Here is an 11,474-nt window from a genome sequence, read left to right as displayed (position 1 = left end):
GGAGGAGCTGGAGGAAGTGTCTGGACATTGCTTAGACTGCTGCCCCCGCGACCCGGTCCCGGATAAGCGGAGGAAAATGGATGGATGGATGGTTGTTGCTAAACTTTACAGATGGTCGCTGAAGTCTGCCAATTTATAATCTTTCCATTTGTCTTCGTGCAGATAAACATGACCCATCTGATAAAACACCTGTCATTTGGTAAAGATTATCCCGGCCTCGTCAACCCTCTGGACGGAACAGACGTCACAGCGCCACAGGGTCAGTGATTTCACCTTTACAGTTTTCAACCTTGTAGGTAGCAAGAGCGTTCCAACAAAAGGTTTAGCTGATAAAATCATACCATTTCATTTAGGGTGGAAAATCCCGTTAAAGCCAATGTAATTTACGTTTTGTAAATTTCTTCACCCAAAAAGTTATGACCGTGTGGACTGAAAGAAGGAAGGGCCTTCATTCACTGTACACGTGACCAGTAATATAAGACTATAGGTGTAACAGTGCACATTTACACTGGGCTCTAAACCAGAGCTATGCAGTCACCACTAACGCCGACTTAAGTGGCTAGTTCAACCACTGTTGTACTGCCACTGGATGTGGAGCACTGGAAGAAGAAGATACAGTTTCAGCTTCTGGCTCGGAGGCTGAATTTACCTGCCAAGAGTTTAACCCAAATGAAACCCACAATTTCATTGTCCAGGCAAAATCCAGTTTGACTAAACTTTAGGTTTTGCTGTCAGATCCTCAGGATTTAAAAGTGAGAACTTCTTCTGTACAAAAATACTAGCAATAAAACAAGAGCAACGATTTTAAGTACACACACTAAACAGACCAGAATAAAATGCAGCTGTGTGAGAACTGAGGTTTGTTCAAAGGGAGAAATGTAGTTTTTGACACCTTGGCAAACTTGTGAACAGAGCAGCTTGATGAGTTCTCCGAGGGTTGTTGAAAGGCATTTCAGCTGGTGTAGACGTTGACAAACTAAGAGAAAAGTGTGCTGTGTCTGCTGGTGCGATTGGCATAGACGATAAAAATCAGCTGTGTTTTGTGCGTGTCACTCTGAGCAGGACAATTGTAACACATCCACTCTGAAAACCCATTTGACAAATCTTGGATCTTTATTGACAAAACTAGACTGGGCTTTGAGAGTGCAACAGCATCGAGTGGACAGTGAGCTGAGGTTGTAGTGAATGGAAAAGTCCCATAGCTGTAATGTTGTGACGAGGTGGAGGGCGTCATCCCTCATCCTCCTCAGCAACGGATACCCATCCCGATGGCCATGAAGGTGCCGAAAGTCCCCCCACTCTGCAGCATGGTCTTCCCTACTCCTCCCATCAGCTCCCTGCCACGCATGCCGATCCTAGAGGAAAGAGAGACACTTTCAGTTTTTTATCCTAGAGGAAAGAGAGACACTTTCAGCTTTTATCTGATCTGAACTACAGTCATATTTGAGAGGCTAAATGTGAGAGACCTGGAGCAGTTGGCTAAAGACAGGTGGTCCAAAATTCCAGTAGAGAGGTGTAAGAAACTCACTGATGGTTACAGGAAGTGATTGGTTTCAGTTATTTTGTCCAAAGAGTGGGCTACCAAATATTAAGTTGAAGGTGTCAGTAATTCTGTCCAGTCCATTTCTGGAGTTCTGTGTGGAAGGTATCGGGTTTGGTTTGGTTTCTGATTTTTTTTTTGTGTGTGTGTTGTGCAAACAGAAGAAATAAATAATTTGTGATTGCAACAATTTTCTGGGAGAAGTGGTGCATTATCTGAAAGACATGCAGGGATGCCAGTAGCTTTGGCCATGTCTGCAGCTCACACTGGCCCTGGGACTGTAGCTACTGGTGTTAATGGAAAATCACCCTATTCAGTTACATATACAAATATACAGTAGTTTTTCTATAAAAGTTTATAGTTTGAGTATACATTGAGTTACCTGAGACAGGAGAAAGTGCCAAACATGGCACCAGCAGCCATCCCTACTGCAAACCCCATCATGAAGCCCATCTTGACTCGATCAAAACAGTTGGGTTGAGTCTGGCCATATGGACCAACAGCCACTGGCATCTAGGGAGGCCAGAGACACAGGATATGTTCAGTGTGGTGTTAACAGTTTACAAAAATACTCAGCAATAAACATCCCTACATGGTGCAGAGCCAGATGACACCCTGATCCAGTTGAGCTTGGTTCACCTGTACACAACTACTTAACTATGGTCCAAAAAACGTGAAGTGATGCCCGGGCTGTAATTCATTGTTCATGCTGAAGCTTAATCACCAGATAAAAAAAAAAAAAATAAAAAAATACATGGAAGCTGTAATTAAATGCTGCCAAGTCCATATTACTGTGTATGTACTATGTAGTAATATTTAGAGTATGCAGTTTTTGCTGTTAGCATACAAAAAAAAAAAAAAAACAACGATGATACAAGGCTGAAACATAAAAAATGTCGTTAACTTTATGCTTTAACACACAGTATGTTTCAGAGGTTTTTCTTCCAGCTGCTTCTACAACGTCTTTGTGTAATGCATCGTGTATCAGTACTGTAAAACCCAAATCCAGCTGTGCATGTCACTCTTCCTGTGTGAACACACTAAATACTCAGTCTGAATTGGTTTTAGGATACGACAAAAGTTCAGTTCTCTGTAATGAGGAAAAACCTACCACTTAAACACACAATTCAAGATTTGGAAACAAACTATAGCTTCCAAAAAGTCTGACATTTGACTTCTGTATAGAGCTGATTATTGAAAAATTAACCAAATGATTCGGTTAAGCGAAGGACTGCTCCCCAGACAAAGTATTTACAGACATTACCTTGGACTGTAGGTAATTATAACAGGCGTTTTTACTGTTTTATGGGCAAAACGAAAAAATAATGGTCGCAACCATTTATAAAGAAAACAGTCATTGTTGTTACCCTGCTTTTAAATCCGCTTGGCACTAATTATTCTATAACAATGTACAACAATCAGTTCACTCCTAGTCAGGTACCGTTGGTCATTTATTTGATTATCGTGCAGGATATTAATGTTACTCTGACTGAAGACTCTTCTGTTTTTTAGTGTAGTTTCTGTTTAACGTTAGGTTAGCTGTTGTTTTAGCATGTAGGCTAAGCAGGTTACCTAGCTAACTCAATTACTTGGCAAACTAGGCTAACCTCGTTTAACCCGTTTGTGTTAACGGTTTTATCTTCATAGCTATTATTTAAGACCAAATAACAACTGTATCTGAGTTCGTCTGTGAACATGAATCCGTTATATCTGTAAAATTCACGCTTTATCGCACCGGGTCGTTTATTGTGCTAGCTTAGCGCGCTAACGTCACCTGCGGCCTTGACAGATAAACACGGCACGTTTTCACTGACAGTTTTCGTCTTTTCCTCAACATATTTTCTATGATTCGTCAGACGTCGACATTACCTTGGATTAAATGTTAAAATGAGGTTGGTCTTCTGGTTCCTAACTGGAAGTTTGTCTTATTTTTTTAGCGTAACGGCGTTTAAATGTCTTTCTGGCAGACCTCCATAACCGGATAAAGGAAGGAGATTGAGGTCGAGGAAGCAAATAAAGAGAAGTAGTAACCTGGAAGAGAAAGAAAACGGCGCCAACCTGTGGTTCATTTTATTACTACTCTTAGTAACAAGAGATTTTACTGACTTCTCTCAGAATTCTGACTTTAATCTTAAAGTCGTAATTCTGAGAAAAGTCAGAATTTATTCTCAGCATTCTGACTTTAATCTTAATGTCAGAACTCTGAGAAAAGTCAGAATTTATTCTCAGCATTCTGATCTTAAATCTTAAAGTCAGAATGCTGAGAATAAATTCTGACTTTTCTCAGAGTTCTGACATTAAGATTAAAGTCAGAATGCTGAGAATAAAGTCAGAATTTTAAGAAAAATTTATGCAGTGGCCCTAATTTAAAAAAAAAGTTATGCAGTGGCCCTAATACTCTTCCGTAAGATTTAAATCATTTAATCAATTCGAGTTTTTTTTAAATTCTTTGTTTTTTTTAATTTAGAGTCGACATATATAGTTAGCACTTTCAGTCTTGACATAAAACTCTATCCATATTTGCTGCTCAGCCGACTTAAAATACAAAAACCCACAAATTAAATTTCTCCCTAATGTTGCAATCTTAGTTACAATCTTGCCTCAAAGCTCCCCATAGGTAAAGTGAGAAATAAAACATCTGGATCAGCACCAAACTTTCTGGATTATTCTGTGGCCCATACCCTACCTCTCTAAAACCTTTCATCCACATCCATTCATTACTTTTTAATCTATGCTGTGAACAAACTAAGAGATGCCAGTAAAAACATGACCTCCTTGGTGGAGGTAATAAGCAGTGCATCCCTGTTCATTAATGTGGAGCTGACACTTTCTGCTCACACTTTCTCAGAGGGAGTACAAATGAAAACCTGTAAAACTGTAGCTCATTTTAAGGTGCCATCTGAGATGAACACAAAAAAAATGACCTGTTTAGGTTTACAGAGGGTCATCTGTTTGATTTTGCCTTTGTTTTTGAATGTATGACTATATTCATATTTTAGTTTAGCATGGTTTTCCCTTGTCTTCACACAGGCTCAATGATGTACCAGTATTTTGTGAAAATCGTCCCTACCATCTATGTGAAAACTGATGGAGAGGTGAGTCCAACATTTGTGCCACTGGAGATCCTGAAGGGACAAGTTGAAAATAAAACCTGTTATATTTGCTATTTACTTTATTAAAGCTGGTTTGTGGACATGAAACAGAATTGTTTACCTTAGATGATATTCAGTAAATAATTTCACATACTTTATGTTGTGTACCATAAAGCAAAATATCAGTTTTTGTCTTGAGTTTCTGTGCTCCACACTCAGGTTTACTGTTTGACTGCACATCCTAAGTCAGTGAATATTTTGTTGTGTTTTTGTTTTTCTAGGTACTAAAAACCAACCAGTTCTCAGTCACCAGACATGAGAAAGTAGCCAACGGGCTGATAGGAGACCAGGGGCTGCCGGGAGTCTTTGTTTTATACGAGCTGTCGCCGATGATGGTGAAATTCACAGAGAAACACAGGTAGGAAATGCTTGGTGAATAAAAGTTGTCAAACTGAGCGCAGTGTGCCATATGTCAGGACTGCCACAAGTTTCTAGAGTGAGATATCTGCTTCAGCTTGTCAGTGCATTTAGAAAATTAACTTGCAGAAACATGGTGAGATAGGGAGCCTGTCACAGTGTCCATGCCAAGTAGGATCACAGCTGATCGCTACAAACGGGGCTGGGCAGCAGCAGAAATCACTCACAGTAAGAATATGTACACAGTGAAGTTTTACATAGTGGAGATGCCAAAGCTCAAGATGTGGAGAAATGTAGTCAAAGAAAACAAACCCCAAGTGTTTTTGGAACAAGAAGATTAGAAAAGTGAACAATATATTGATTTAATAAATTCAAACATACTGTGGGTAAGAGTAATTTAAAATGAAGGTGATTTAACAGGACATTTAAAATAAGAACCATAGTTAACAATGTCAATTTAAGTTACTTCTTATTACTAAATACATCCCGTCTCTCTTTGTTCAGATCATTCACACACTTCCTAACAGGAGTCTGTGCCATTATTGGAGGTGTGTTTACAGGTCAGTGTCTCTATGTGAACATGTCATTTAATGCTGTGGGGTACCTCAGACTACACACTACACTAAAACGTAGATGTATTACAAACCTAAATTAAGTGGATTCATTCTGACACTGTTTTTGTCTGCTCGACTTCTGCAGTGGCTGGTCTGATCGACTCGCTCATCTACCACTCGGCACGAGCCATCCAGAAGAAGATAGAGCTGGGCAAGACATCCTAACAGCGTCCCCCGCCGGCCTCCAATGGCGCAACACGGACTGAGACGCGCACACACACCAAGACAGAAGAAGAGGGACAGTCAGGCAAAGGGAGAAATTTGTTTTTGCTTCCTCTTCTTGTCTTCTGTCAGCAAGAAACAGAGGTTTAAAATCAACCTCTCTCCTCTGTCTGGAGAAGCACTAAAGAGGATTTTATAGGCTTCTTCAAATTTTTTGTCTTCACTGTTAATTTCAGTGCCAACAGGACAGAGTCAGAATCCGATGGCAACAAGAGACTTTATAAGATTCAAGAGAGGACGCCTTAACAGTTCAAACCCAAGGAGCTGCCTCCCCTCCGTCCGTCTTTTCAGCACCAGTCCGTTTGTCAGAGGATCTATGGTGAAGTCTTTGTTCTAGAAGAGTGGGGATGAGAAGGCAGGTGACATTTTAAAGGAATAGGCCACCCAAAATGTTTTGTTTGCTTTTGCCTTATAACCTAATAGATGAAACAAATGTGTCCTGCATTTCTTTATTCTAAATCATGGACGACCTGACAGGACACAGAGGAGTTTGTTTTAAAATTGTATTTCATCATGACCACAAGAAAGTTATTTTGTGATGTCAGTAAAGGTTTATTGACATCATGAAAGAACTGTTTACTTTTGGTGACATTTTATAATTTTCTTATTGTCCACAAATCCCTTGAAAAGACCAAACCAAGTCCAAGTGTTGTCTGTGTATCCAAAGCCTGATTTATTGATTTATCTTCTTCCTCTCTCTTTGCATTGGAGTTCTGGCACCAAACGCTCAGTGTGGTCCAAACACACATCAGTGACATGAGTGACATGTTCCTTCAGCATGCTGAACACACAGTGTAATTTACTTTGGCTCAGTCCCACACACGCACACACACACACACACACACACACACACACTGTCTTGCTGCTGGAAATACTTACTACAGAACCAAATGATTAATCCACTGCTGAAAATAGCCCCAATTAATGCACTATTTCCTGCTGTTTGAGTAACATTTGCATAAACCTAAAGTGGCCAACTGTTTAAAAAAATTATTTAGTCCTTTTTAAACATGAAACTATATTTTTGTGAGCCATTTTTAATGATTTACATCTTTTGGTAAGAACCCAGGGATGAAGTTCATGTACTGAGAGAGTAACATGATTTTGGTTTTGGTCTTTTCATAGGTTATGTTGACAGTACCAGAACCACAAAATACAGCCAATGTTTTAAGTTCTCTACACCTGCACTCTTTGTCTGGAATTTAATCAAAAGTTTAAAAATTAACAACATGTAATTATATTCCATTGCTTGGGGGGAAAAAAGTTCAGATCCAAGTGGGATCTGAAAGGGGCATAAGATCATGAGTATGCTAAACAAGGAGACATTTTGACATTGTGTTGCTGTTGTGTGACAGACACACACGCACTCTCCTCCTCCACAAACATCCTCCTCCTTCTAAAAATGAATCTGGTTCTCCAGGCCTGAAGCTGTGCTGTTGGTTTTAGGTGACGCGTTCCTGAAGAGACTTGAGCTACTTGAAAAAAGCTGATTTTTTTTTTTTTTGTTTTGTTTTTTTGTTTTTTTGAAGCAGCTACAACAGTGACACAATAAAGGCAGATTTATTTAACCACACTTATGCCTGGTTCAGACTACACTTTTTTTCTGTCTGCTACGATGATCACTATGTCAGATTACACAATTATAGAGTGATAAATTCTTGGACAAGGGACATGACTGCACGTTGGTACCCAACAGATCACAGCTGTGTGTTTGTAAAAGCATAAAACACCAGGGGCAAACAGCCCATGGACCTGTCTTAGGGGTCTGGTACAGGAAGACATAGATGTCAGGGTACAGATCCCACCTCCAAGGCTCTGATTGGTTTTGGTTGTAATTACACAAGCACAGCAGCCTGTGTTGTGTCTCCTTCACAGGGGTCTAGAAGTAGCTGTTAAAAAGAAGTGTTTCAAGCCCGTAGTAAAATAAGGTAGCTACTTCACCAGTGAAAGTCACTGTGCTAACATTAGCTGTATCACTGTGATATTCAGTGGAAAACGCTGTGAACAGAAGAACCATCTGTGCTCCTGTTGGTCATTGGTGCCTCATCTCGTCGTAGACGATGTAAAAAATTCTGACGTGCTAGACTTTGTGCTGGGACATCGTGAGGTATCCCAGATGTAGAATCGGTTTGTTGTTTACGATGACACAGTATATAAAGTAAAACGATTGATTGTCACCTCTGACACCATTTGTCGGTTCAGTCATGTTGGGCTGTTAGCGGGCTTGAATCATGTAGTCTGAACTGGGCATTAGTTTAAAACCATTAGTGTTGGGTTTTTGAGTTTGTAGAAAAATTAGGTGATCCTGATGGAGGCTGGTGTCGTCTGTGTGTGTCCCCCCCGACTGTGTGCAGTTGTTTAGACTGAACTGACATTTTTGTGTGTCCATCGTGTCCCTGTCTCATCACAGACACTGGTGATGCAGGTCCACCTGGTCAATACAAACTTTGAACAAACCTCAACTTGATGCAGACGTTGGGTAAAACGCGTCCGTCGTTTTCATCAATGCTTGAGGTTTCAGGAGCTGTTAGCAGTAGCGGTTCACCAGACACAGTGAAGTTAGCATTTGCCATGTTGAGATGGGAGTTGTTATTTCTGTGTGTTGACTCACGATGACCTATTTTCATGCCAATGTTTTGTTGCCATTTTATAGGCTCTGGCACAGGAAGACAGTGTTCCCATTTTAAATACCACCTTCAAAGCTCTGATTGGTTTGGTTGTGATTACAAACGGGAACGGCTGTCGGTGATCACAACACCAGAGCTATATGAGTTACTGAAAAAGCCTGAGATGTGTGCAGCACTTTAGATGTGTGGAACCAGGCTAAACCAGTGCTTTGTTTGGAGGATACCAGGCTCCTATGTTTTCAAATCCTTTACATAAGGTGTGTTTCCACCAGAGTTCCTGGTACTTCCTGTTCCCAGGAACTAAAATCTAAGAACATTCCCTGGGGTAAAAGTCTCTTGAGCACATTGTGACCTGATTACCACAGCGGGGCCAAAGCCCCTGGCAGATTAAACACATTGCCCTTTGACATAAAAGTGTGTGTGTGTGTGTGCACAGGAGCGGGCTGAACACCACATGTAAAGTGCTGCATGCTGTCTGACCAATCAGCTTGCTCAGCAGCAGGTTCCTGTTTCCTGGAGAAAGTTTCTTTTTTGGAAAGGTGGCTTGAAAAAAAGGTTTTAAGATGGAATCAGTGACATCAGAAGCCGAAGGTGGAAGGCCTGCAGTGTGCCTGGAGCCACAGTCGGTACTGTTCAGTGCTTTAAGGGTCAGCTGGGAACAAACCAAGCAGCTGCAGCCAATGTTTGCATCATGTGGATTAGTGTCTTTAGCTCTGTGGGTTGGACCAAGAGTACGAAGACGAAGCTTGACCACCTCGGTGTCTGCCTCTCTTCCTCTGCTCTGCATCCACCTTCACCTGCACACAATGTTTTAAATTGATTGCCACCAGAAAATGAATGTGTTCAGGTGCTATCTTAGGAGAAATGATCCCTTTTCCTGGCTCGTTCCTGAACATGATCATGCAGCGATTTGCTAATGAACTCGCATATGATTTTAGCTCCTGTTCTTTTTTGTTTTCAGGAGTGTAAACACTGTACAAACGTCCATCACTGCTCCAGAGAAGGGAAGGAAACGACTAAACATGAAATGAATCCCACCCAGTGGAGTGTTGGACTGTGTCAGTGTTTAAAAACTCACACATGTTAAACAGAAACGTCTAGGAGAAAAGGCTCCTTCTGTTCTGCTTTTCGTTCTTTTACTCTGAGATCATTCAACATACTCTGCTCTTTAATTATATGCTTTTTTTTGTTTTTAGTGTGTGGGAGTTGGGAATATCAGAGGATAGTAACACAGCCATTAGCTTCACATGGCAGCCCTGCTGAGGTGACCCTGTGCATCTTTCACAGTGTCTGTCTCGTCCAGAAATGTTGGTCTGTAAATGACAAGGCCAGTGGGGAGGCAGCAGAAACCACCACACCACAAAATGACAGTGTTGAAATGCATTGCTGATTGTGACTTTGTTCCTGACTCACATGTTGAGTCACCGTATGAGACCCAGATGTTTGTACCAGTTTGATCTTCACCCTGTGTTTATTTTTGATCGTCCTGAGTGTTAGACAGACAGCAGCAGATGCCGGCGTGAGACCACACTGGTGCTCCCACAGCTCATTCACTACACCTCGAGGCGTACTTAACATCACTGCAGACCAGTTTCACAAGCACACCATCAGTTTGGTGTATTGAGCCTTTGGTTTCAGTTCATGTCTGCATGTTGAGGGAATCGATTTACAGTCCAGGCAGTCAGACCTTACAGCACCGGACCAAACTACTTTTTACATTTCTACGATGCTTGTTCCCATTTGACTCGACAGGACTTAATGAGATGGTCTTAAAAGAGTGTGAAAGTGTGGGTTCATTCTGAATCTGAGAACGAAACTTGTGGCAGTTGCGCCTCCACAAATAGTAGTATTATTAGTATTAGTATAAGTATTTTGGCTGTGAAGAGACGTGTTGATGATCATAAATACCAAAAGTCCTCTCTGTGTTTAAAAGGCTTCTGAAATCTGGATGTTGCCGTTTGGTTGTGATATTTGCTGATGACTCTATTGATGGTTGTTGCACCTTTTAACATTAAATCAGGGGCAGCGGTTGTGTGTGTGTGTGTGTGTGTGTGTGTGTGTGTGTTCTGACGCCAGCTGCAGTGTGTGTGAGTGTGAGCGTGAGAGAGAAATGTATTTATATTTTGATTGTCCTCAGACAGTTTTTAAAATGACACAAAATAAATGTTGAATACAGCTTCAGTCGTCCGCCTGCACTTTTTCTTGGATTTTTGAGTTGGATCAGAATTTGTTTGTTTAAATTATGTTTTACAAACTAGTTGCCATTGAGATAACTATGGTGAACTACTGTACATGCAATTAAACTGGTAGTTTACATTTTTGCTGGTAGTTCAACTACATTAATATCTACATAGTGATTGAAGTAGTTAAGTTTCTTTTTGCTATTTTTTGTGGTGTTAATGACTGAAAGTATAAATACTTTTGGGCCATAAAAGGAAAGGAAGGATTTTTTAAATTTTTATTTTACCATTGTGGAACCACCTGTTGGATAACAACTTCGAGAGGCAGCTCATGTGTCGTACAAACGAGACAGGCCTGTTATTTAGACCAGTGTTCAGGCTGTTCACACTATCCAAAAGGGTGGAAGACACTTGCAGTTGTTAAGGTTACAGGTTACAAAACCGACAACAGTAAGGCAACAGTTGTGAGTTTAATATTTTTTTCTTTACTGTTTTAGTTGTAGTTCAACTTCTTACAGTGTGCAGTAAGTGGTAGCTTCCTCACCACTGAGGGCACAGATGATTGTTAGCAGCAGTTATTCTAGCAGGGTAACATCAGTCTGCTCAAAATGTGAATCAACGTCAAGTCACTGTCACAGTCAACTGTGACTCAGTTCTTTGTTTTCAGGATGGCCTGAAGCAGTGATGTGAAGAGGCAGGTTTGTGAATTTACTCTCTTTGAAGCAGCACATTTCTCTGCCTTCTTCGCTAGTCCATGTAAATTAACAGGAAATCTATGAAGC

The 11,474-nt window shown here is 40.8% G+C and overlaps 2 protein-coding genes across 3 annotated transcripts in view; one reads left to right on the top strand and one right to left on the bottom strand.

The window, feature by feature from the left end:
• Positions 1-10,587, top strand: part of ergic3 (ERGIC and golgi 3) — a 21,475-nt gene extending 10,888 nt beyond the window's left edge. For both annotated transcript variants that reach the window (XM_020625155.1, XM_020625154.1), the window contains 5 exons: positions 163-259; positions 4,571-4,635; positions 4,914-5,050; positions 5,554-5,609; positions 5,749-10,587. In XM_020625155.1, coding sequence (XP_020480811.1) covers positions 163-259; positions 4,571-4,635; positions 4,914-5,050; positions 5,554-5,609; positions 5,749-5,828 — 435 coding nt within the window. In that variant the 3' untranslated portion in view covers positions 5,829-10,587. The remainder of the gene's footprint in view (positions 1-162; positions 260-4,570; positions 4,636-4,913; positions 5,051-5,553; positions 5,610-5,748) is intronic.
• Positions 1,091-3,578, bottom strand: romo1 (reactive oxygen species modulator 1). The gene is made up of 3 exons (XM_020625162.1): positions 3,410-3,578; positions 1,923-2,053; positions 1,091-1,355 (listed from the first exon to the last, which is right to left on the bottom strand). The coding sequence occupies exons 2-3, from the start codon at positions 2,051-2,053 to the stop codon at positions 1,247-1,249; spliced, it is 240 nt and encodes a 79-aa protein (XP_020480818.1). The 5' UTR covers positions 3,410-3,578; the 3' UTR covers positions 1,091-1,246.
• Positions 10,588-11,474: the final 887 nt, after the last annotated feature.

Source organism: Monopterus albus, unplaced genomic scaffold, assembly GCF_001952655.1.
Source record: "Monopterus albus unplaced genomic scaffold, M_albus_1.0 scaffold347.1, whole genome shotgun sequence".
Taxonomy (NCBI): Eukaryota; Metazoa; Chordata; class Actinopteri; order Synbranchiformes; family Synbranchidae; genus Monopterus; species Monopterus albus.
This window is presented reverse-complemented; position numbering and strand designations above follow the sequence as displayed.

Excerpts from the sequence above, each read along its gene's own strand:
- romo1 (XM_020625162.1), bottom strand. The coding sequence starts at position 2,053 with ATGCCAGTGGCTGTTGGTCCATATGGCCAGACTCAACCCAACTGTTTT. Across the intron at positions 1,356-1,922 it reads GGCACTTTCTCCTGTCTCAG|GATCGGCATGCGTGGCAGGG; the intron begins GTAACTCAATGT and ends TCTTTCCTCTAG.